The 20988-nt window shown below is 55.0% G+C and overlaps 10 protein-coding genes across 10 annotated transcripts; 5 read left to right on the top strand and 5 right to left on the bottom strand.

Moving 5' to 3' along the window:
- Window positions 1-20: 20 nt before the first annotated feature.
- L226DRAFT_486103 (ACN9-domain-containing protein) lies at window positions 21-908 on the top strand. Its single transcript, XM_067677143.1, has 5 exons — window positions 21-236; window positions 293-372; window positions 426-574; window positions 633-780; window positions 841-908. The coding sequence occupies exons 1-4, from the start codon at window positions 142-144 to the stop codon at window positions 741-743; spliced, it is 435 nt and encodes a 144-aa protein (XP_067535681.1). The 5' UTR covers window positions 21-141; the 3' UTR covers window positions 744-780; window positions 841-908.
- Window positions 909-1236: 328 nt separating this feature from the next.
- Window positions 1237-2247, top strand: L226DRAFT_560232 (Cyanase). The gene is made up of 6 exons (XM_067683346.1): window positions 1237-1334; window positions 1397-1475; window positions 1536-1609; window positions 1663-1815; window positions 1865-2004; window positions 2067-2247. Exons 1-6 carry the CDS (start codon window positions 1320-1322, stop codon window positions 2095-2097), a joined length of 492 nt encoding a protein of 163 aa, XP_067535682.1. The 5' UTR covers window positions 1237-1319; the 3' UTR covers window positions 2098-2247.
- L226DRAFT_552766 (DUF1479-domain-containing protein) lies at window positions 2129-4160 on the bottom strand. The gene is made up of 8 exons (XM_067682886.1): window positions 3796-4160; window positions 3556-3721; window positions 3462-3498; window positions 3210-3406; window positions 3004-3146; window positions 2764-2944; window positions 2550-2704; window positions 2129-2493 (listed from the first exon to the last, which is right to left on the bottom strand). Exons 1-8 carry the CDS (start codon window positions 3958-3960, stop codon window positions 2239-2241), a joined length of 1299 nt encoding a protein of 432 aa, XP_067535683.1. The 5' UTR covers window positions 3961-4160; the 3' UTR covers window positions 2129-2238.
- Window positions 4161-4583: 423 nt separating this feature from the next.
- L226DRAFT_486108 (beta-tubulin 2) lies at window positions 4584-7307 on the bottom strand. The gene is made up of 19 exons (XM_067677144.1): window positions 7114-7307; window positions 7037-7045; window positions 6897-6965; window positions 6796-6831; window positions 6624-6716; window positions 6482-6569; window positions 6415-6426; window positions 6336-6361; window positions 6161-6280; window positions 6059-6109; window positions 5979-5999; window positions 5682-5924; window positions 5539-5627; window positions 5437-5484; window positions 5324-5381; window positions 5101-5271; window positions 4945-5048; window positions 4878-4893; window positions 4584-4821 (listed from the first exon to the last, which is right to left on the bottom strand). Exons 1-19 carry the CDS (start codon window positions 7138-7140, stop codon window positions 4729-4731), a joined length of 1374 nt encoding a protein of 457 aa, XP_067535684.1. The 5' UTR covers window positions 7141-7307; the 3' UTR covers window positions 4584-4728.
- Window positions 7308-7524: 217 nt separating this feature from the next.
- Window positions 7525-10156, bottom strand: L226DRAFT_534689 (uncharacterized protein). The gene is made up of 7 exons (XM_067680731.1): window positions 10137-10156; window positions 9741-10078; window positions 9152-9678; window positions 9077-9098; window positions 8841-9022; window positions 7889-8787; window positions 7525-7816 (listed from the first exon to the last, which is right to left on the bottom strand). The coding sequence occupies exons 2-7, from the start codon at window positions 9799-9801 to the stop codon at window positions 7642-7644; spliced, it is 1866 nt and encodes a 621-aa protein (XP_067535685.1). The 5' UTR covers window positions 9802-10078; window positions 10137-10156; the 3' UTR covers window positions 7525-7641.
- A 744-nt stretch (window positions 10157-10900) lies between these two features.
- L226DRAFT_612769 (uncharacterized protein) lies at window positions 10901-12212 on the top strand (the record flags this gene model as incomplete). Its single annotated transcript, XM_067686423.1, has 2 exons — window positions 10901-11199; window positions 11261-12212. The coding sequence occupies 2 exons, from the start codon at window positions 10901-10903 to the stop codon at window positions 12210-12212; spliced, it is 1251 nt and encodes a 416-aa protein (XP_067535686.1).
- Window positions 12213-12374: 162 nt separating this feature from the next.
- Window positions 12375-13796, bottom strand: L226DRAFT_462471 (uncharacterized protein; the record flags this gene model as incomplete). Its single annotated transcript, XM_067675725.1, has 6 exons — window positions 12375-12486; window positions 12539-12798; window positions 12850-13031; window positions 13089-13110; window positions 13165-13670; window positions 13727-13796. The coding sequence occupies 6 exons, from the start codon at window positions 13794-13796 to the stop codon at window positions 12375-12377; spliced, it is 1152 nt and encodes a 383-aa protein (XP_067535687.1).
- A 795-nt stretch (window positions 13797-14591) lies between these two features.
- Window positions 14592-15283, top strand: L226DRAFT_570781 (uncharacterized protein; the record flags this gene model as incomplete). Its single annotated transcript, XM_067684472.1, has 2 exons — window positions 14592-14717; window positions 14780-15283. The coding sequence occupies 2 exons, from the start codon at window positions 14592-14594 to the stop codon at window positions 15281-15283; spliced, it is 630 nt and encodes a 209-aa protein (XP_067535688.1).
- Window positions 15284-15602: 319 nt separating this feature from the next.
- L226DRAFT_55257 (uncharacterized protein) lies at window positions 15603-17409 on the top strand. Its single transcript, XM_067682873.1, has 4 exons — window positions 15603-15756; window positions 15822-16634; window positions 16692-17179; window positions 17240-17409. Exons 2-4 carry the CDS (start codon window positions 15845-15847, stop codon window positions 17282-17284), a joined length of 1323 nt encoding a protein of 440 aa, XP_067535689.1. The 5' UTR covers window positions 15603-15756; window positions 15822-15844; the 3' UTR covers window positions 17285-17409.
- Window positions 17410-17534: 125 nt separating this feature from the next.
- L226DRAFT_522877 (phosphate transporter) lies at window positions 17535-20056 on the bottom strand (the record flags this gene model as incomplete). Its single annotated transcript, XM_067678791.1, has 11 exons — window positions 17535-17743; window positions 17794-17912; window positions 17982-18237; window positions 18314-18572; window positions 18627-19015; window positions 19070-19193; window positions 19254-19360; window positions 19418-19576; window positions 19633-19691; window positions 19759-19812; window positions 19878-20056. The coding sequence occupies 11 exons, from the start codon at window positions 20054-20056 to the stop codon at window positions 17535-17537; spliced, it is 1914 nt and encodes a 637-aa protein (XP_067535690.1).
- Window positions 20057-20988: the final 932 nt, after the last annotated feature.

Raw genomic sequence — 20988 nt, forward strand, 5'->3', positions numbered from 1 at the left:
GCGAGGCGAGTTCAAGCGCTCGCACATCCTGCCTATTGACCTCGACGTCGAAGTCGGCTAGTGTCAACAACCCCCTAGCCCTTCGTTACCCTTGAATTGGCCTCGGCTCCAGCCCTTTACATACGGAACCACAGGGACAAAATGTTGCGATTAACTGCTGTACGCCTCGCCGAGTCTGTCTCGAAACAACCTCTGAACCTCCGTGAAGCCAGCGCCGCTCTCCTGCCCCCATTGCCGTATGTCTATGTGGTCTTCGGCGGAAGGAAATATGACTTATTTGATCTTTGAACAGTCTATACCGTCGCATATTGCGCGCGCATAGAAACCTTCCATACGAGATGCGCTCACTGGGGGACGACTACGTGAAGGCTGGTGAGTGATCCCCGTTCGCCGCCACACACTACTAGTTCTTACAGGTCAAGTAGAGTTCCGACGGCATAAGGAAACGACAAACAAAGTTCATATCATTGGGTTCTTGTCGCAATGGAAGATGTACCTCGACCAGCTGCCTGCGGGTCCCGACGGAGGCAAGGCTTTCAGGGGGGCGCCCCTCGACCCGACCACACTAGAGAAGGTTCGTGGTCTTGTTAGTGATTGGCCAGCCTCGCTGACACGTATTCTATGCTCTCAAGATGTCTGCGGAGCAACTTGGACAATTGTACGAGGTTATGCACGTAACGAAGGATGTCTGGAGACCTGTGACCCCGGAGCAAGATGGAGAGACGGGTTCGAGCCGGTCATAGCGATGGCTGCTATGCTCCTTGGCTGTTGGATCATATGGTGAGTGTTCGTGTCGGGCATGCATGATAATGTTGACCAATAACCATCTGGCACGAGTAGTACATTACTCTACCATATGCAATTGCAACACGACTTTCTCCACTCACGTACCCGTATAACACCCCCGCGAGCGAACTCTCCCGGCATTCTGGCCACTCGGATACCTACTCCATCGCGAATGCACCACGGTCGAGACCCGGTCTCTTCCGCATCGAGCAGTTACGGTCTACGACGGGTATACGTCGGAAGCGCGCGTTCGCACATTCTTTCATGGCAGGCTAGCTCTCCCTGTGCGGCTCATATCCTTTGCATGTTCTCTTTTCCGTTCTCTTCCGTTCCGCATTCGCATGAACCCACGTCGGCCTCCTCGATTGTCACGTGGGCGCTTCTCATCGTTCTCCATCAAGCGCCGTGAGCAACTGTTCAGGCTGACTGTGCGTCACTCCCGCGGTATATAAGGCTAGCTCGACCTGCTCTAGTTCTCTCACAGTCCTCCAGTTCCAATCCAGTCCTCTCATCGTCTCTCACACCGTCTTACAATGGCCCAAACACTCGTATGTGCTCGCTGTATCATCATCATCATCCAAAATACTGAACACCATGACATCATCAACAGAAGCTCAACGCTGCCGCCGAGCCTTACGCCGATCTTCCGCAGATCTGTGTGCGGCTGCAGGAGGCTAAGGCCAAGAAAGGTCGACTTCACAGAAACGCGCTCTTTAACACGAGTCGCTGATCTTGCCCTTGCAATACAGGCCTGACGTTCGATGCGATCGGCAAGGCCATCGGACACGATGAGACTTGGGTCGCTGCCCTCTTCTACGGTCAGGTTCGTAGACTTTAGCCGTCACTCGAACTTGCTGGTCTGATTACATCGTCCAGGCCAAGGCAACTTCGGAAGAACTTGCCAAGCTCGGGGACCTCCTTGACATCCCGGCCGCCAACTTGACTGCTGAGATCGGGGAGAACTGGTTCCCGCGGCGCGGACTCGGCCCGGTTCCTCCTCAGGACCCACTCCTCTACCGTCTTTTCGAGGTTCGTGCGTGCATCTCCTTTGCGTGGCCCCGTCTGACAGCATTCGCAGGGTGTACTTGTCTACGGAACCCCGATCAAGGCTCTCATCCACGAGAAGTTCGGCGACGGCATCATGTCCATGATCGACTGCAAGGTCAGCGTTGACAAGAAGCCCGACCCCAAGGGCGATCGCGTCGTTCTCACGTTCGAGTACGTGGCCCATGTGCTCTTGTGTACCTGGTTTGCTGAGACTTGACTTCTTCACCTTGCAGTGGGAAGTTCCTGCCCTACCTCAAGTGGTAAACGGTCAGGGGGACGTCACGCAAGTGTACATACAACCTCCACTCAAATGTATCATTGTACAACAAACATGCATTATGAACCGCATACCTCTACAGTCTCTAGTCGTACATCCAAGCATCGAATACATTTTATCACTCCCGCTTAAGCCACCTCGATTGCAAAACCCATAGCCTGCTTGCCAATGGGGTCCACGATATCGTCTGCCAAGCCGACACCGACACAGTTGATCTCGCCTTTGTTCACTGGGAAGTCAGGTGGGGCCACGCCCTTGAGGAAGCTCTCCTTCTGCCTCTCGATGTATGCAGCGTTGATGGGCGTGTACGGCATCGCGGGGATGTACATGACCGTCGAGTCCTCCTTTCCGATGTGCTGCTTCTCGACCGCGTGGATGACGTCCTGCACGCGGAGTTGACTGTCAGGTCCACACAACAGAGGAGTGCAAGGATACATACGCAGTGCCAGAAGACCATGTCGCCTGGGTACACTTTCGGCACGGAGGCCATCGTCTCGTCCAGCTTTAGGTGGGGGTGAGTGGTGGTGTTGGGGCGGGGACCAATGAACGCCTCTCCGAATGAGTAGATTCCAGGAAAGTCAGGGTTCGAGATATCTGTCCGCACAACTTAGCTCTCGCGCCCTTACAGCAGAGCAGGCCGTCTGATTACCCACCGAACTGCCAATCACTAGGGGCGAACGACTCCGCACTGCACCCCTCCTTCGGGGAGAAGAAAGGCCGGAGGATGGTGTACGCGTTCGACAAGATGACGTTCGGGAAGACCTGCAGCGTGCCTTCATTGGGCGCGGTCTCACTCAGTGCGAGCCAACCCTGGTACGTCCGGAACACAGTCGCCTTCGACTCATCAACTCAGCTTTTCGCACCGGGTGTGACGGGACTCGGGAGGGACTCACCTGGTTCGGCCGCTTGTAGAGTGAGCTCCGCGCGTGGATGCGGTTCTCGAGGTCGTATGGGTCATGCTCGCGCCAGTTCCCGCTGAGGATGTCCGCGAAGCAGCCGCGGAAAAACTTGTCCTCCCAGCGCTCGATGCCTCCGCCTGCACGGAATATCGCCCTCTACGGTCAGCATCAGTCCCGCCAGACAATCTTTGAGCACGTACCATCGACATGCGGTGGGTGCGCGTCCCACTGGACACCAGGGTGGCGAATCCGGAAGCGGTCTGCGTACATCAACGGTCTCTCGAGGTCGACGTCCTCGACCTTATTCCCGCTCTTCGAGTGGTACATTTTGTTCAACCAAGTCGTCGTCGCGAGGACGTTCGGGTGCGAGCGCGCACGGATCTGAGACCTCGTCCAGCTACAGGATGCGAACACCGTCAGCTGAATCTCTCGTAATCCGACTGCACACTCACTAGAGCTGGAAGAACTGCTTGTCGTTCTCCGGGATACCTGCAGTTGGGGCATGTCAGATAATCTCCGTGTCCTTGGGGGTTATGCGCGGCCTACCATCCACCGGGTTCTGCGAGACATACTCGCGTAACCACGCCTGCCAAGTCCTCGCCTCCTCGTCATCCACGACATCGCGAATAACCAAGCATCCCTTCCTGCGGATCTCCGCCTCCTGCTCGGAGCTCAAACTCCCAAGCTCGCCGAAGTTGACCTCGGGCACTCCCTGTCAAGTTGGCGCTGGTCAGTACTCGTGCGCACATTTCGTCCCTCGTGTCCCCGGGCAGATGCCGCACAGACCTTTGACCCCTCGCTCGCGATCTCCTTGGTCACTCTCTCGGCCTCCACCAGTATTTCGCCCCACGCCTTGGTCACGTTGGCCTCAAAGTCTGGATATGAGGCCGCGATCTCCTTCTTGAGCTCCACGAATCGAGGCGGGCAGGGTCCGAACTCAGGCGTCGACATCTTGAATCTCGAGTTTTCGTTGTCCAAGTCCCGAGCCTAGCAGCGTTCTGTCCGGGGAAGGTTGGACTGGGGCTGCAACGACGCAGCATAGCTTTAAGTACGCCGCAATCGTCGACCGCCGAGATAGACATCGACGGCATGCCGAACGCCATCCCACGATTGACTCAGTCACAGGGCTTCCCCTGTGTTTGGGAGAGAAGATCACGAGGGGTGCTGTACGAGACGTAGGCTCTGATAACTCACGTCAGAAGGAGCGGCGTTGTCGCGCATTCCGGGTTTTGTGTGTGTGCATGCGCACTAATGACGCATGGTTTAGGTCTTGATACAGCTGCTGGTCAAGAGGACGATGCTCGGTGGGAAGAAAAAGACCTGTTGCCTGCGAACGCCAGAAGTAGTTTGTCGCCTCGGCGATTCATCGGCAATACCTAAGTGGTGCGTTAGCGGTGGCGTAGGGGGGACCCAAGGTAGCACTCACCATCGCGGAGAACTAGAACAATGCGAAGATTGAGGGTGTCCTCGAGGAGGAGGCATGGCCTCCGCGCGGCCGATAGTGCGAGAAAGAATTCACCGCAGGACCAACTGAAAGCTATCTGGATCGCACGCTCAAGGTGCCCGCAACGTTTGTGTCCATTGCATGCGTAAAAAGCATGCAGCAGTATACGATTACTGGGCAGATAGGCAAGGGAACGTCACAAAGGAGATTATACTCGTAACATACAGCGTAGACAAGGCGAAAAGCTAGATGTAATGGTCATATCTGACATTCTGTTATTCAGCTTCTTCCTCTTCGCCCTCCATAGGGACTTCTCCTTCTTCTTCGTAGTACGCTTCGTCTTCGGCCTCAGCGGTGGCCTCTTGGTACTGCAGAAGATGTCAGTTAGTCTGTGATTGTATGTCCATCGACGGCATCGACGGACCTGCTGGTACTCGGCACTGCACGGCTGGTCAGTATGTATTTAGCTGCGTACGACGGAATGTGCTCACATGAGGTCGTTCGTGTTGCTCTCGGCCTCCGAGAACTCCATGGTGTCCATACCTTCACCGGTATACCAGTGAAGGTAGGCGCGACGCTTGAACATTGCGGAAAACTGCAGACACTCTTCAGGGGACATGACATCTGTATGCTCAATAAAATCATACCTGAGAGAGCGTACGCTTGAACAACTCTTGCACAGCCGTGGAGTTAGCCAAACACGTCGCCGCCTGAGTCTGGCCAACGGGAGGTACAGAGCACAGCGATACTGACACGTTGTCGGGAATCCATTCCACGAAGTGCGCTGAGTCCTTCTTCTGAAGGTCGTAAACGGATTGCTGTGGGGTAATCGGTCAGTGAGAAATGTCGAAACAAACGACCTAGACATACCTCAGCCTCCTGCGAGGAGACCTTGCCACGGAAGATAGTTGCAGCAGTCAGATAGCGCCTGAAATATTGATAATCAGCAACAAAAGATGCTAGGCGGTATCCGGTTGACTTACCCAAACCGTGGGTCGCAGGCAACTAGAAGGTTAGCGCGGTCAAAGAGCCTATAGTCAAGTGAGTAAACCGGAAGGCTCGATGGAGGTCATATGGACACATACGCATTCGTCAGATCCTTCGTGTTCCAGCGATGGTAAGCCTTCGCCTTCGGATCGTAGAAGGGTGCGTAACTCGGCATAAGGAAATGAAGCTGAAACCATGATGTCAGTCGCATCTAACGGAGACGAGCAACGAAAATCCCTACACGAGGGAAGGGGACGAGGTTCATCGCGAGCTTCCGCAAGTCTCCGTTTAGCTGTCCGGGGAAGCGCAGACTCGTGCTGACACCGCACATCACTTGCGCAACAACATTGTTAAGGTCATCGAACGCGGGCTGTTTGATCTTTAGTATCCTCTGTGTCAGGTCGTACAACGCTTCGTTGTCGATACACATTGTCATGTCGCTGTTCTCGACAAGTTGGTGGACCGACAACAGCGCGTTGTACGGCTATAGAGATGGTCGGTGAACATCGCGACTTCCTCTCTGGTCTAGGATGCCTACCTCAACAACAGTCTCGGATACCTGGGAAGAAGGAAGCTGTCAGTATGCAGAAGCGAGGACCATAGAAGCGTGTGTGGCACCTTAGGAGACGGGAGAATGGAGTACGTCGACAGCATCCTATCAGGGTATTCCTGCAAGATTCAAATCAGGGGGCAGAAGCCACGAATAGGAGAGCACACAACTTCTCGGAATTTTGACAGCACGAGTGAGCCAAGACCTGCTCCGGTACCACCACCAAGCGAGTGAACGAGCTGGAAGCCCTGGAGTGCGTCGCAGTTCTCCGTTTGCCTGCGGACGATTTCCTGCATGAAATTAACTGAGTAGTGTTCAGAATGCACCAAACAAGAACATACGCACAAGGATGTTGTCCATGAGCTCCGCGCCTACTCGTATGCATTGAGCGAACAGGTCTGTTGTGTAGCATGTCCGTACTCACCCTCCGTGTAAACTGCGTGGAGAACATCATGAGCTTAAGGACACTACTCCAGGCAGGTCTGACTTACATCCTTTCGCCCAGTTATTTCCGGCACCACTATTACCCGTCACATAGGTATCGGGACGGTACAGGTTGCCAAGAGGTCCGGATCGAATCTGCTCACTAGCTCAACTTACCGGGGACGCCGGAAATTATGGTGGATTACTCACGCGATCACACACACCCTCCTCCAAGTCGATCTGCACACTCCGGGGAACATACTTGTCCTGCGTTCCCTGGACCTCCGTGAAGTAGACCCCAACCTAAGGGAAGTAAGCGGGAAGCGGGGATCGGAAAGCTTCTTCAGAGACCGGATGTAACGCAGAATTTGAATGCACGTACCCTTGCGAGCTGTAGAGGGTCATTGCCGTGGTAGTGCTACAGCCCCCAACATCGCATGAATATTGAATCCGGGTAGGATAAAGACAGACAATAATGCGCACCCCTTCCTCGTCCAGGCCATGCTCGGCGAGGAGCATCCGCCAGAAGCTCTCTCCAACCTGATTACCAGCCTGCGAGTCGCAATTGTGACCTCTCAGTCTTGACGCATTCTACGACAGCAGCCCGGGACAGATTGCATTACCTGTCCAGTCTGCGCAACAAATCGACCGAGTGAGCACGACGTGGACACGAACGAGACACCGGTGCGCGTGTACTGACTTGCACATTCACAATCTCGCGCGGCATGTTGTGCTACGCTTCGCTGGTGCTGTTGACGATGTGTTCGAATTGGGGATTGCTGGGGGAAACGTTGCGCGTACTCGGTGGGCGGGTATATGCGACGTCGATGAGCGGGTGCGGGGAGAGAGAAGGATAGGGTATGGGGTCGGGTCGGGCGCGGGGACAATTTATTATGTGACGTCTGGGACGAGCTCGGGAGCTAAAGCCAGTGACGCTCTGGAGCTCATCTTGATCGGCTTGTCGGGAGCGGCCGAGTCGTCTTCACCGCTTCGCCCCGTGCAGCCTGAGCCTTCCCGCAGACCAGTCCCATGTAGTCACACACCAAGCCAGCCTGAGTGCTCAGTTCGACCCGAGCCGCAGAGTGACTCTCACTTCCACTTCAAATACGCAGGCATGTCAGGAGAGAGCGTTGGGTATTGATGATGTAAGCTACCGCTACATAGTTTCAATTGCTACAGTTTCTATGTACAAACGAGGGCACAAGGCTCGGAGCAGGGAGAAAGCAGGTCAGAAGAACGACCACAGCCGGCTGCGGTTGCTCAATTTCCTATGTCTGCGCACACCAGGAACGTAAGAAAGCAGGGAAGGCTCCTCGGCCTGGCGTTCCATAGGTTCTTGCGACGAAGGTGACGGGATCGCAACGCGCCGACGGAAGACCTTGTGCGCGCCAACTGTGCGTTTGCTGTTCGCGCAATGAGGCGCAATGGGTATGTCAGCAGACGCTCTTACCGCCTCAAGACCGTGTATGACTCACCAGACTTTTCCTGCAGTTGTAGCGTCCGCAGCGAGAATCGCAGGCCGGACAACCGTGCTGCTACCGGTGCTTGCGGCCAACACTTTGCCCCCCGAAGCGCCAGAAGAGGGTATAGGTCCCAAAACGATCGTTGACGCTGCGACTATGGACTGGGTATCGGCGCTGATAGGAGCCGAAGAGGCTGATTGGGTGGCCATGAAGGTGGATGAGGATGTTGTAATCCCTGTGTTGACTCCGACCGAGTCAGATACGGCTATCGCAGACTTTGACAGAACGGACGAGCTCGGGATTGCGATCGACGATGATGAAGATGCAGTTGCGGTCCCGACACCATCAATCGACGTTGGCGCCGGTTGGGCAGTCACAGTGACTACGACCGTGCTGACTACTACGGAGGTCGACACGGCGATGGAACTGGATGTTGGTGCGGTCGATGATGTTGAGAAGGAAGGTATTGACGACGAGTCGGTGGACAGCGGGAGACTTGGCTCTGGAATCGATGAAGATGCGGACACCGAGGCGGTCTGCGACAGCGTGGAGATCGTGAGTGAGAACGATTGGAATACTGTGGAAGAGGTGGCGCTGGAGGATGCGATTGCACTGGAAGAGGGGGTGACGCTGGACTGTGAGGGGGCACTGGATTGCGCAACACTGCTGGTAGGTGCGTCCGTTGTGCCGGACGACTGGATCGCAGAGGATGAGGTAGCCGAGGGTTCCGACGAAGCAGAAGACGAAGCCCCTGGAGCGGGACCCAGGAAGGGTGTCGGCACAAAGGTCGAGTTTGCGTTAGGTTCCGGGAGGTCGGCGGGGTACGAATCCACAAAAATGTCGTCCTGCGCACCATCCTTGAAGTTGTACAGGTCCGTGTAGAATGGTGGAGCATACTGGCCCTCGAACATCTGCATCGAATGGATGAGCGACGTCCATGTCAGCATGAATACAGAGGACGTACGTTGTTCTGTTCCTTTTGGAACCAGTAGAAGGGCTGCTTGGCTCCGTATGTGCAGTTGCCAGGCGCGGCATCTGGTTTATTGTAGTCTGGATCAGCGCCACAGCGGCGGGGAAGTTTGGGCTTTGCGAGCGCGACGTTGGACGTCGAGTTCGTGACTTTACACTTGAACCCTTTCATATAATCTGCAAAAGGGAGCGGTCAGCGCGATACCAGCAGGACAAGACGAATCAACGTACTCTGTTCTCCTCCGCTGTCGTCCTAGATTGCATTCTGTCAGTTGTGGCACTTCAGGGAGAGCCAGAAAAACCTACCGCGTGTACCCAGAACCAGGCACAGTGGCATCCATCCTCAGGGCAAGGGGGCATCCGTGCCGGGACTTGGAAGTCTGTGAACCGCGTCCACACACAAGTCTGATTGATGCTGAACACGGTAAAGTCTTCCGGCTTGATCTTCGTCACGTCGCTCTCATAGGCAATCGCTAGTGCGCAGCCCTTGAGGTCATTGAATCCATTCGTGTGCATGGCGGGATTGGGGAATGGAGTGTTGGGGTCAGAGGGACATGGATCGTTGCCCTTCTGGAGGTCGAAGCCGCTGTCCTCGGCCTTGGAGGCGAAAAATGAAGTGTGAGACTTGTCGCAAGCGAGCTCCGTAGTGGCGGCCTGGCCTGCGGGAAGCTCGAAGAAGTCCCCGGGATTTGGAGGGTGATCCAGGTGTCCGTGGAACCACCACTGGTCGAAGGTCATGTCCTGCAGCGGTGCCACGGGACGGTTGTCGTATTTGACCTTTCCACTATCCGTATCAGTCCAATTGAAGCCGTACATGCTCGGGTGAAACATCGCTATCCGTCGAATAGACATTCTTCAGTATCCATGTTGCAGTCCGGAATACTACTGCACTCACCAATATGAGCCGAGGCGAGGGGCACAGCACCCGCTAAAGTGAGCAGAAGGGTAGGGAGCATGATAGTCGTTAGTATGCACTTGTAGACAATATAGCAGTCTATAATGAGTCCCAGAGTGCAAGAGAGATGAGTTTAGTGTGTCGGACCAGCCTAAGTAGAGAGTCCTGAGCTCGAGAACCTGTCTCGGAGGTACGAAGCCGAAATGAGAGCCAGCTGAGAATCGACCAGGTCGATGTCGGGTCCCCGACTGCTCCTCGCACGCAAGCATGATATACGACGGCTCGGCAACGAGAGAATAAGGAACTATAAAAAGAGTAGCTATTGTTCACGCTAGAGACTGGGACATCCTGGAAGTCAGAACAATAAGGCACTTATGGAGACGTCACCGCACTCACCTTATATATGTGCGCTCTACTGCCCAAGGCCGGAGTCGAGTCTTCCTATCAATGCAAAAGTTGTCGTAAGATGCAAACCCAAGCCGTAGTAAGTACTTATAGCGGACGGCGGTCCGCGGAAATTGGAATGCGAAGAGCCGTCTGGTCGTCGCGACACGTTAGGCGCTGGCATCCGAATGGCGTCTAAAGTGGTGGCCAAATACGGACAAACATACAAACGATCATGTGATCGTCGCGTCCGAATATTAATTTGTACCAATGACGCGTTCTTGGTGTCTTGCCACTATTAAGCAAAGCATCGCCTTGCGCACCTTGCCGGCCTGGTTTGCAACCACAGTACTGCTGCCCTTTGCGTCACTTACGTTCATCTCGCAATATTCCAGAATCAGCCCAAACGGATTCACCCGTCTTGTTCACGACTCTACCCAGTGGATACGCAATGCAATCGGGACTGATGACGCACAGAATTCTGATTTGGACCAGGAAGTATGGATTAATTAGAAGGTTGGTCAGTCCCGATCTCAATTATCCGCGAATGCATGCACAGGACTGAGCCATCGAGGGGACATACCCATTCGAATCGGGACCAAGTCTGCAGTGCATAGACTCCACCGACTTCCGCACTCAGAACACATATAAGAAGCTCGTGCAGCGCTCTGAAGTCCTCACAAACATCGCACACTCAGAGCGCACTATCCACAGCACACGTATAACTACTGCTTACCTGCACTACCCAAAGACCTCATCTTTGACGAGCAATCATGATGGCCTTCGTCGAGAGCAACACCACTACCCTCGGTCTCGGCATCTCCTCTGACTCGGATGGCTACAGTACTAGCTCTTCCACCTCGTCAAGCCTGGCCAGCGTAGAGGGCATATTCTCGGACGTCCAACTCTCGTCGTCCGCATCGGACCTAGACGAGTCTTCGCCCACCTTGGCCGGGTCTTCGGACGAAGACAATTTCATCATCTTCTCCGATGATGAGTTCAACATCTACTTCGTGGACCGGCGTGAGCTGGCCGACGAGCAGATCCAAGTCGCCGACTTCCTTCCGTGGCCGACGTAAGTCTGCAGTGCTTTGCCTGCATCTATGCAACTTATACTGACTTGATTAAAAACGTAGGGGCAACCCGCCTTCCCAGCTCTCCCGTAGCGTCTCCAGAGACTCGTACGAGTCTGACGCTGCCGATGTCACGGAGGGATACGAGAGCGACGCAGACGATCTGCTCGATGACCTGCTCTGGCGCCGTGGCCGAGCGAAGAGACATCGGGCCAATCCTTCACGGGCGCAATATCTCATAGACCCCTACGAGCCAGTCTTTGAGATGGTCGTTCCAGTCACACGTGCTGAGCGCGCTGCACTTGCTCCCCCCACCGCCTCGCAGGACCCTGGCCCCCCTCCTACGAGGGCGGTCGATCCTGTCGTCGTGGAGGATCCAACCCGGCACTCAGTGGACGAACGTCTCTGTGACATGTATGGATCTCAGGAGTACGTTTCTGAAGAGACCGGGGCCTCCCAATTCATGGGACAGATAGACCTTCCCTCCGACGAGTACGAGTACGAGGAGTTGTACTCCTCAGACGGAGAGCACCCCCACCCGAAGCGCATCCGCTACACCTCAGAGACCCGCGAGATCACCTCCATCTACCTTCCCGCCATCACCGAAGAGCAGGCCGCCGAGCTTCGCCGGGGATACGCACTCGGCCTGCCAATGGAGGACATCATGCCGACCGTGCTTCCCGCGACACACAATGAGCACAGTGAGGTGGAGATTGCAGAGATGCCCTTAGGAGACGCGCACTCGTCCGACGAAGTGCAGAGCAACGGCACCAGCTCGGACAGCATGGAGACGATCGATCTGAACACGAGCAGCGACGATGAGCGGACCCTCGTCGAAGTTGTCGGCCCAGACGTCTCGGCTTCCGCACCCTCAATGCTCACCTCTCGAGTTCAGCTGGGGCCCTTCTGTGTCGCGGAAGGCCCCTTCCTGCCGCTCGACCCTGCACCGGCGATCCCCACGCGGTCTCGGTCACTGGAATTCTTCACCCTCGGGAGGGGACATCTATCACTCTAGACGTTGAACATGCATGATCATATGGACATTGGACGAGTATTGTAATATTATAGTGATGCAATTGAATGATACACTCTAAGCGGAGCTAGCGATACATAAAGATCCGGTCCCATATCGTGAAGGTTCGTCAAAACAACGTAAGAGCGTAGAGAACGCATGGGCTCAGAAAGGATGCCAGAGGCTAAATGACCTCCCTTTCTTCGAGTGTGCGTGTAGCTCAAAACCAAACAACGAGCGTTTCCGGACAGCTGTGCCGTTCGCGCGTCGCAGTTTGCTATTGAAGACGTCAGTATGCATATAGCAGAAAGGTGTCTGATCGGACTGACCAGACAGAACAGCGACCAGGAGGCGTGCCGAAGGGAGCCTGATCCGTGGGCTGAGACGTTGGGGCAGAGGGCGGCACAGTGGACGACGTAGTAGTGGCAGCCGATGTGGACGACGGCTCCAACGGTGTGGGTATAACAGTCTGGTTCGCGCTCGGAGTGGGAATCTCGGCGTACGAGTCGACGAATATATCGTCCTGCGCGCCGTCCTTGAAGTTGTACAGGTCCGTGTAGAACGGTGGCGCGTATGTCCCTTCGAACATCTGGGCAGATGCGTTAGACATGTATGCATGCTGGCATGGAGGAAGGCGTACGTTATTATCCTCGGCCTGGAACCAGTAGAATGGCTGCTTAGCGCCGTAGGTGCAGTTGCCCCGAACAGCGTCTGCCTTCCCGTTGTCAGGGTCGGCGCCACACCGTCGTGGTAACTGTGACTTTGCAAGAGCGACGTTGGAGGTCGAGCCAGTGACGTTGCATCTGAAGCCGTTCATGTAGTCTATCATTTGAATGTCAGTCTATGATCAATAGGAACCAAGACCTGTCGACGACGTACTCTGCTCCCCGCCACTATCTTGCTGTATCCAGGTGTCAGATCATGGGTGTCTATCGTGAGTCCCAGTACGACTCACCGAATGGATCCAAAACCATGCACAATGACACCCGCCCTCTGGGCAAGGCGGCATCCGCGCCGGGACTTGGAAGTCCGTAAACCGCGTCCACACGCACGTCTGGTTGATGCTGAATACCGTGAAGTCCTCCGGCTTGATCTTCGTGACGTCCGACTCGTACGCAATTGCGAGCGCACAGCCTTTCAAGTCATTGAAGTCCACCGTGTGCATCGCGCCGCTGGGGAAGCTCCCGTCATCCGATGGGCACGGATTGTCGCCCTGGCGCACATCGCCACCCTCGGACGAAGCGAAGTAAGACGTGAGCCCTTTGTTACACGCGAGCTCCGTAGTGGCGGGCTTCCCCGCTGGGAGCTCGAAGATGTCGCCCGGGTTCGGTGGGTAGTCGAGGTGTCCATGGAACCACCATTGGTCGAAGGTGTAGTTCGTGAGCGGCGCGACGGGGCGATTGTCGTAAGGAAACGTCTTGTCGGTGACGTTGAAGCCGTACATGCTCGGATGCCAGATCGCTGCGAGAGGGTGTCAGTCTTTGGCCTAAGGTACCCCACTTCGTATTCGGACGCACAGATATGGCCATGGACCTCCAGAGCTGCAAGAGATGCGATAACAACTGAAAGAAGAGTGGAGGGTAGCATAGCTAGCAATGAAGAAAGAGCACCAGGCTCAATGGAAGAGCAAGTTGAACCGGAGATGCGAAGTAGTGTGCAAGGAGCAGGCGAGGGGTTTCCGCGTCTTCCGATGCCTGGAGGCTGACTTATGTCAGTCTGGACTGGTGCCCAGGGGCGGCTGACAGCGTGCATGGCGACGGCGAGGCGGCCCTATTGTCCGTGATAACAATGGGCAATCTATAGAATTTCTGGGACAATGAGCACCGTGTTTACCTGTGCTTCATCGCCTATACTTTAGCAGAAACCCCCAGTGTCGCATGTGTCAAGCAGGTTGTTGACTTGCATATGGAAACCGTAGTGGATGACGACTCTGGAGCAATAGTCACTAGCGCCGGCGGGTAAACCAGGCGCGATGTGTCCATAATCGGTAGAAGCCGACACCCGAACACCCATAACCGACGCGCGGGCGCTTTTGGCAAAACTCCGTAGCAACGACGACGGGCATTTGTTCAACATTAGCGCAGTCGAGTGGCCTATGTTGCCAGAATACGAGCTGGGTAATCTTTTTGGATGATGTTTCCAAAGCTGAACTGAACATAGCGAAGGAAAAAGCGACGCTAAAGCGACAGCGATGGGGCATACGCTTGGCTCTTTGTGAGCCGGAATGGGTATTTTCGCTTTGCTCTCTGTTCCATGCTATCCTCACGTGTCAGTCCAAGCCAAGCTTTACCATAGATTGTTATATAAGAAGGCTCTCTTCTGCGAGGCCATCTGTATCGTGTCCTCGTAAGCCTTCTGCTCTCAGACCACTATCCGACACCCATGCCGAAAATCCGCAACCGTGGTGGCGTCCCTGACAACCACCGCTCAGGTATCGATAGTTATGGCGGTCCTCGTGGAACCACCGTCAGGTCTCAGGCGTTTCCGGACGTGCCACTGAATCCCCAGGTGAGTGTCAACGTCGACCCAACCACCCACATGCAGCTCACCGCCATCCCTCTATACTGCAGCATCGCTTTTGCACACCTCCACCTCTTGATCCTCAGTATGCGACTCCAGTCCAGGCTGAGAAGGACGACTTTCCGCAGTTCACCTCTCGACCGCCTTCTCCCGATGACTTCGATGAACTCACCGGAGCTAGGGCGCCTCTTCCACCGCTGCCTGGCTCGAAGGCTAATCCGATTGTCATCGAGGACGATTTCTCCGAGTCGTCTAGACGGTCGGAGCGACGCAATGCCACGGATGCTGTTCCAAGGCGTCGTACCACAGCTTCGCTGCGTCCCATTTCCTCCACCTCTCAGGGACGCTCGTCGCAACCTGCAGCAACTCCTACCCAGGGAACTGTTGGTAACTCGTCCAGAAAACCAAGCACCAAAGTCCCCAAGCTCTCAACGAGTCCCGAGGTGGTCAAGAAGACGATTCATGGGTACAGCCCTACGAAGTCTTCGCCTCTCAGCAAGGTCGCGTATAAAGCGCCTTCGGCTTCTCCCACCCTACCCCCGCAATACCGATGAACATTCAAGGGTACTAAGATTCGTCTCGTTGGAGTGGCCGCCTCCCTTCCTCAAGGATCGCTGGTGCAAGGCGCGTAGCGCCCATCCGACGGGTTGCGCTTTCACAGTTTCGTCGTCTGGAGGCTTTGCTTGGGATCTGGGTATCGGTATTCTCTCATGTAATGTAACTTCATCTCACTCTCTGCCATACTGAACGCATATATGTCACTCCATGATCCTGTGTTCCACGCTCAAGCTCAGCAATGCACATGTTTCTTTATCTCAATCAGGCACCAAATTACCGTTCGACGATCCGATGTCTCGCTTCGCGGGGATCTGTCAGGTTTGACTGTAGCGACGAGGTCATAGCTGCAATTCTCAGCCCATGAGATGATGACTTCCCTCCGCGTATATCGGAGTCAGGACTGACATATAGGTCTACAGGCGGGCTTCAAGAAGACGGCTGATTATCTTACTCCTTCCGTCCCATCAAGGTAGGGCTGTGTGATGTACTTTCGGTATAGCGTCGTACTGACGAAGAACACTCGTATGCTTTTAGCCTTAGCCGCCTGCCCCACGAAGATGCCTACGTTACCTCTTGAACTGACGGATAGGATAATCGATTGCCTGCATCATCATGGCGATCCGACCACGCTTTCGGCTTGCGCCCTAGTGGCCTCCAGCTGGGCTGCTACCGCCCGATATCACCGATTTGCTCGAACGTCAGTGACGTGCCACGAACTCGTCGCATATCTTGCACTCCTCGACTGCTCGCCCGAAGCTGGACGACGCGTACGACGACTCACCGTTACCAGTGTACAAGACTGTGCTTGCCACCGGGCGATCGAAGTAGAGACCCTATTATGTGCCAGTCCAAACCACGATCCCGCCTTGATGCCACAAATCTTCGCGCGCATGCCCGCATTGACGGAACTACATGTTGTACGCATGCCACTCCTCATGTTCATCGATTCGATCCCATCCACCGTCACAAAGCTCCTGCTGCGCGACGTCCGCTTCCCTAGAGTCGCGCACGCAGTGCAGGCCTTCCGTCTTCCAACTATCAGTTCTCTCCTGATCATCCATCCGTTCGTTGCGGACCGCGACTCTGCGTCAGAAGTCACCACCAATATCCAACCCATCCCGGATCCAGTCTCGTTCACCGAATTCGGACTCTGGGCATACGACGGGGTAACCACCACGGCGTGCAAATGGCTCGCAACGCAGGGCGTAGGGCGTCGTCTTCGAAGTTTGGCAGTCTACCTCTTCGACACGGACATGCTTGGAGCATATGCTCCGCTCTTCAGGACGTTAGGTCCCTCTTTGACTCACCTGGAAGTAATGATCCAGCCGTGGACCAACATAGACTCGGGTACGTACAGGAACGCACTCTCTGCAGCCGCAGCATGTACTGACTGAGCGTCTCCAGACTCCGAGCATACGGCGCCCGTGGATTGGGCTCTCGAGAACTGTACGAACCTCAAACATATTCGCGTTCTCAATTACATCAGTTGGACGATGATCCCCATGGACAAAGCCCTCGTCTTCCTCCGGAACCTTCGCTCACCATCCGTATCCTCGCTCACCTTCGTGCTCGACGTCAGCCGGTTTGCGGAGGGGTCGACCAGACTCGGTGGCATTGAATGGGTGAATTCTGCCTTGGAACTGCTGAGCGAGGACACATATAAGAGAGTGCGCCGGGTCGCATGGGAGTTGCACCACAGGGATAAGCCGGAGAGTATGGGTGGGACGACACTCAGCGAGCTCGCGAAGGCTGCTGCGGTTGCAATCACCAAGAAGTGGGAGGGTCATCACAAGCCCGGCGTTGAGTTCACGATTACCCGAGTGGCCGAGCCTAGCGTTCCGTGCGCTTGGGATGACGGCAAGATACATCCTCTTGGAGCTGAGACGATTGTGGTAAGTCCCGTTGTCTACGCCACTCGATGGGACCTGTCCAACTGAAGATCTTCCTCGAAGACGTACACTCACGATGACCGACACTGCCGTTGGCATCTGACATGAGGGATACGCATGCTCTTTGCCGACACCGCGCTCTGGTCACGTCAAGACGAAGCACTAGCACTAGATTGGTATTGACCCGAGGATTACGTTGACACTACATGCCGCTGTCGCACCATACAAATAATACATGTACCCTTAGAACCTAACCTACATAGGCTCAGACGAAAGTACACTAGCTTCTACACTTTTGACAACAAATGACTAGACTGATGCCAGAACGCAGGAACATAGAGCAACCGGTACTAGGGTATCAAGAGGTGACGGAAACGTCCGATATGCTAGCCAAGCGGGTCAAGGAGGCTTTGCGCCCTTTGTGAGTGTCGAGGGTGCGATCGGAGAACGCAGTGGGTGGACGGGACGGAAGGGAAGTGACGATGTGGGGCTCTATGGGACTCAGCATAATCGGGGATGTCTGAAAGCGGTTGAGGTAACTCGACCCGTTGTCAGAGAGTGGTACAGCTGGGGGCAGGCGTGAGATCGAATGCCGACAATATCTAAGTGAAACCTACCTTGGATAAAATCGTCTTGGCTCTCGTTCGAGATAACTTCCAACGACTTTTGACTGGTCTCCGGTATCAACATGGTCGAGAGAACCCCGGTGAGCATGAAGAACGCGAATATTTCGAGGCTGGGAATGCGCAGGTGTCAGCACCCGAACCGTGGATTCACAAGCAAGCGACCACGCGGTGAGACGTACATATGGTTGAACTTATTCGGCCCCCCTGCGTCCTTGAGCCATTGGAAGGCTAGCTGTGCGATCACGGCACCGAACTTCCCACTCGCTGCTGAAATCCCATGTGCCGTGGCCCGATACCGCGTGGGGAACGCCTCACCGGGGATGATGAAACTTGTCGTGTTCGGTCCGAAGTTCTGGAAGAAGTTCGCGATGCAATAGAGCACGACGAAGGCAGCCTTGCCTCCTGAAGAGGCGATCATCTTGTTATACGCCAACCCTGACGACAGGAAGGTATGGAAGCAAAGGGATTCAGGTTTGGCAGAGACGATGAGGGACGAGACCACAAGACGCACCCATGATAAGGAACAGGACCGTTAGCACGGAGAAGCCCATGAACTGAATGGGCTTCCGGCCCCACCTGTCAATGAAGACGAACGCGGCCCAGTAGCCGGGTACTAGGCCGGCAAGTGACAGGATGAGGTTGCCGAGACTCAGGTTCCGCAGTGTTTGATACACTACCGCAGCGGGTGCTGCCCCGTCCTTGCTAGGAGTCCCGAACCCGATGGCATCGAGGATGATGGACGAATTCAACCCTAGCCCATAGAAAGCGATCTAAAGATGTCGTCAGTAGGCTACAAAATAGTCGCACGCAACAGGATTACTCACGTCGAGTGCTAGCCAGCTGTAGGACGTGCCAATGAGCACCTTCAGATTTTCCCATTTAGAAAAGTAGGAGAGGAAGTCGTGACTATTGGCCTGTCGTGCGCGCACCCTCAGCGTGAGAGCGTCCGGATCGACAGTGTAGGTTTCGTCTAGACTTAGGAGTGCGTGGACGTCCGACGAAGCTTGCTTGATATCGCGCTCGATGTCCATGGTGAACCGGGGCGTCTCGGGGATAGTGAGTCGGAAGTAGATAGCCACAGCAGCCGGAACGCATCCGAGACCGATGATGAGTCGCCAGATCTGGTCAATGGAGCGGAGGACAGAGAGCGGAGGGTCATGCAGGAAGGAATGTTTGTATGCGGAGATGATGATAAATGAAAAGAGCGTAGCGGCTGGGTATCAAGTCAGGACGATAACAGACACTTTGAGAACCATCAGAAACATACATAGCTGTCCCCATCCCTGATTAGCGAACACCGCAGCCATCACACGACCTCTTATATATACGGAGGAGAACTCGGAGGAGATGACGGCGCTGATGGGATAGTCTCCCCCAATTCCGATACCCATCTGTAACATACATACAGAAGCGCTGAGCGTAAGAAAGGCATGATTGACGGTAGAACTTACCACGAATCGCCAGAATATGAGAACACCGATCACGTTGATGGCTGTAGCAGGTGCGCATAAGGCCTGCCCGAACGTGGCTACCATGATAACTGCGAGTTCCATGCCATCTAGAACGGACAATAGGGTCATAATACAGGCCATCTGAGCAACGACATGCAACATACAGATACGTTTGCGACCAAGCATGTCGCCAAGCCATCCAAATAGAAGTTGTCCCAACAGGACGCCTACGGGGGTTGCAATCTTGATGCCTATCTCTTGCCCAGTGCTCAAGGACCGTCCGGGGAGCGACGTCAGGGTGGAGTCCAGAGAAGCATTGCCGTCTGAATATAGCATTAGGTTGGTGGAACATTGATATGCTGAAGAGGAGGCGCTTCACCTGATCCATAAAGAAGACCCAGCATGACGGACACGATATTGATGGCGAATATGTCATAACTATCACAGCCATGCATGGATGCTTAACCAGGAATCAAAGAGCGACGCTACTGAGAAGAAGACTCACGCATCTGTGAAGAAGCCAGCGCCAGATACGAATGCAACCTTCACATGAAACCACCTGTATCATACCCAAACAGCGATCAGCACGCATACGATGTCCACAGTATAAGGCTTGGTACTCACGAGAACTTGGCGTTGTCTATATCCTGAAGCAGGACTTGACGTCTCTTGTTCAAGCGGCGCACAGTTGCTGCGCGGTCCGGAGTGACTTTGCCGACCTCGTGCGGGCGTCCGCCATCCCAAGTTGGAGACTTGCCGATGTCATAGTTCGTCGAACCCTCCGACGCGTGTAGGAATGGCATGGGCTTGCAGGTGAATGAGTAGAGGGGCAGGGTCAAGCCCTCCTCGAATGGGAGAGTGCGCGCGCTTCAGAGACAGTGGAGGCGTGTAGTGTGAAGCTCGACAGGTCTGCCTCCCCAGTGCCCCGACGCGCTAACACTTATACGAGGCGAGAGCGAACCCTGTAGTCACACAACCGCTCGGATGGAATCGCGGCCGGTACCTGGCGCCACTAGCGGCCAAACCGGGTAGATTCCCTCACTACAGATGAATTGGATCGAGAACGTACCAAGAGTTTGGGTGAGTGTTCTGGATCGCTGCAGATGGAGATGGACATTTCAGCATAGTATTAGACGCCACCCGGATTCCATCACGACTTAACTACACGTTCCTTGCTTGGAGGACCTCCAACGGCCACATGAAGGGAACTCGGGCCACAGCGTTTGCCTGGCACTGTTTGAGATGGACCTGGCCGATCCGATAGAACGGAGCGTCCTTGGGAAGATGCGATAACTCGACGTTCTTCCGGCACGCACGTGCGACGGGGACTACCGCTCATCGGGGCTTGCGCCTATTACGGACTGAGAGGGCGCGAACCTAAACTTTTTACAGTGCCGCAACAGAGCTCTTGGCGTGCCTGACATGGTGTAGAAGACGGTCAGATACGCCGCAGGATGCAGTTGACATTGGATGGCATCCACCAACATGGGTACCTAACAGGGTCCAGGGGATTGTGTTAGTACCTCCCTGTCAAGATACTACAGCGTCCGGTGACCAAGACATACAACTTCGCAAACCCGACGTCTACAGAGGGCGGCTGGCGTCCCACCAGAACCTTGCAGCCTGATGTAGTTCTCATATCCCGGCTTCCCGATCGCGGCGTACTGGGACGCCCACAGTCTATGTCAATTTGAAGTACTGTGCTGCCTGCAAGTGTAATCCTCCTTTGATGAGT

This window comes from Lentinus tigrinus (assembly GCF_003813185.1).
Source record: "Lentinus tigrinus ALCF2SS1-7 unplaced genomic scaffold L226scaffold_11, whole genome shotgun sequence".
In the NCBI taxonomy this organism is placed as follows: domain Eukaryota; kingdom Fungi; phylum Basidiomycota; class Agaricomycetes; order Polyporales; family Polyporaceae; genus Lentinus; species Lentinus tigrinus.

Coding starts and splice junctions, on each gene's coding strand:
- L226DRAFT_486108 (XM_067677144.1), bottom strand. CDS start 7,140: ATGCCGCGCGAGATTGTGAATGTGCAA. Junction 6,110..6,160: donor TGCTGTCAAAATTCCGAGAA/GTTGTGTGCTCT, acceptor TGAATCTTGCAG/GAATACCCTGATAGGATGCT. Junction 5,628..5,681: donor ACCTCGTCCCCTTCCCTCGT/GTAGGGATTTTC, acceptor TCATGGTTTCAG/CTTCATTTCCTTATGCCGAG.
- L226DRAFT_55257 (XM_067682873.1), top strand. CDS start 15,845: ATGCCTACGTTACCTCTTGAACTGACGGATAGGATAATCGATTGCCTG. Junction 16,635..16,691: donor GTGGACCAACATAGACTCGG/GTACGTACAGGA, acceptor GAGCGTCTCCAG/ACTCCGAGCATACGGCGCCC. Junction 17,180..17,239: donor TTGGAGCTGAGACGATTGTG/GTAAGTCCCGTT, acceptor TCTTCCTCGAAG/ACGTACACTCACGATGACCG.
- L226DRAFT_552766 (XM_067682886.1), bottom strand. CDS start 3,960: ATGTCGACGCCTGAGTTCGGACCCTGCCCGCCTCGATTCGTGGAGCTC. Junction 3,722..3,795: donor TCGCGAGCGAGGGGTCAAAG/GTCTGTGCGGCA, acceptor CCAACTTGACAG/GGAGTGCCCGAGGTCAACTT. Junction 2,494..2,549: donor ACATGGTCTTCTGGCACTGC/GTATGTATCCTT, acceptor CTCCGCGTGCAG/GACGTCATCCACGCGGTCGA.
- L226DRAFT_486103 (XM_067677143.1), top strand. CDS start 142: ATGTTGCGATTAACTGCTGTACGCCTCGCCGAGTCTGTCTCGAAACAA. Junction 373..425: donor GGACGACTACGTGAAGGCTG/GTGAGTGATCCC, acceptor CAGGTCAAGTAG/AGTTCCGACGGCATAAGGAA. Junction 575..632: donor ACCCGACCACACTAGAGAAG/GTTCGTGGTCTT, acceptor TATGCTCTCAAG/ATGTCTGCGGAGCAACTTGG.
- L226DRAFT_560232 (XM_067683346.1), top strand. Junction 1,816..1,864: donor TCCTCTACCGTCTTTTCGAG/GTTCGTGCGTGC, acceptor CAGCATTCGCAG/GGTGTACTTGTCTACGGAAC. Junction 2,005..2,066: donor CGCGTCGTTCTCACGTTCGA/GTACGTGGCCCA, acceptor TTCACCTTGCAG/TGGGAAGTTCCTGCCCTACC.
- L226DRAFT_534689 (XM_067680731.1), bottom strand. CDS start 9,801: ATGCTCCCTACCCTTCTGCTCACTTTAGCGGGTGCTGTGCCCCTCGCC. Junction 9,023..9,076: donor CGACAGCGGAGGAGAACAGA/GTACGTTGATTC, acceptor TCCCTTTTGCAG/ATTATATGAAAGGGTTCAAG. Junction 7,817..7,888: donor ACAACTGCAGGAAAAGTCTG/GTGAGTCATACA, acceptor TTGCGCGAACAG/CAAACGCACAGTTGGCGCGC.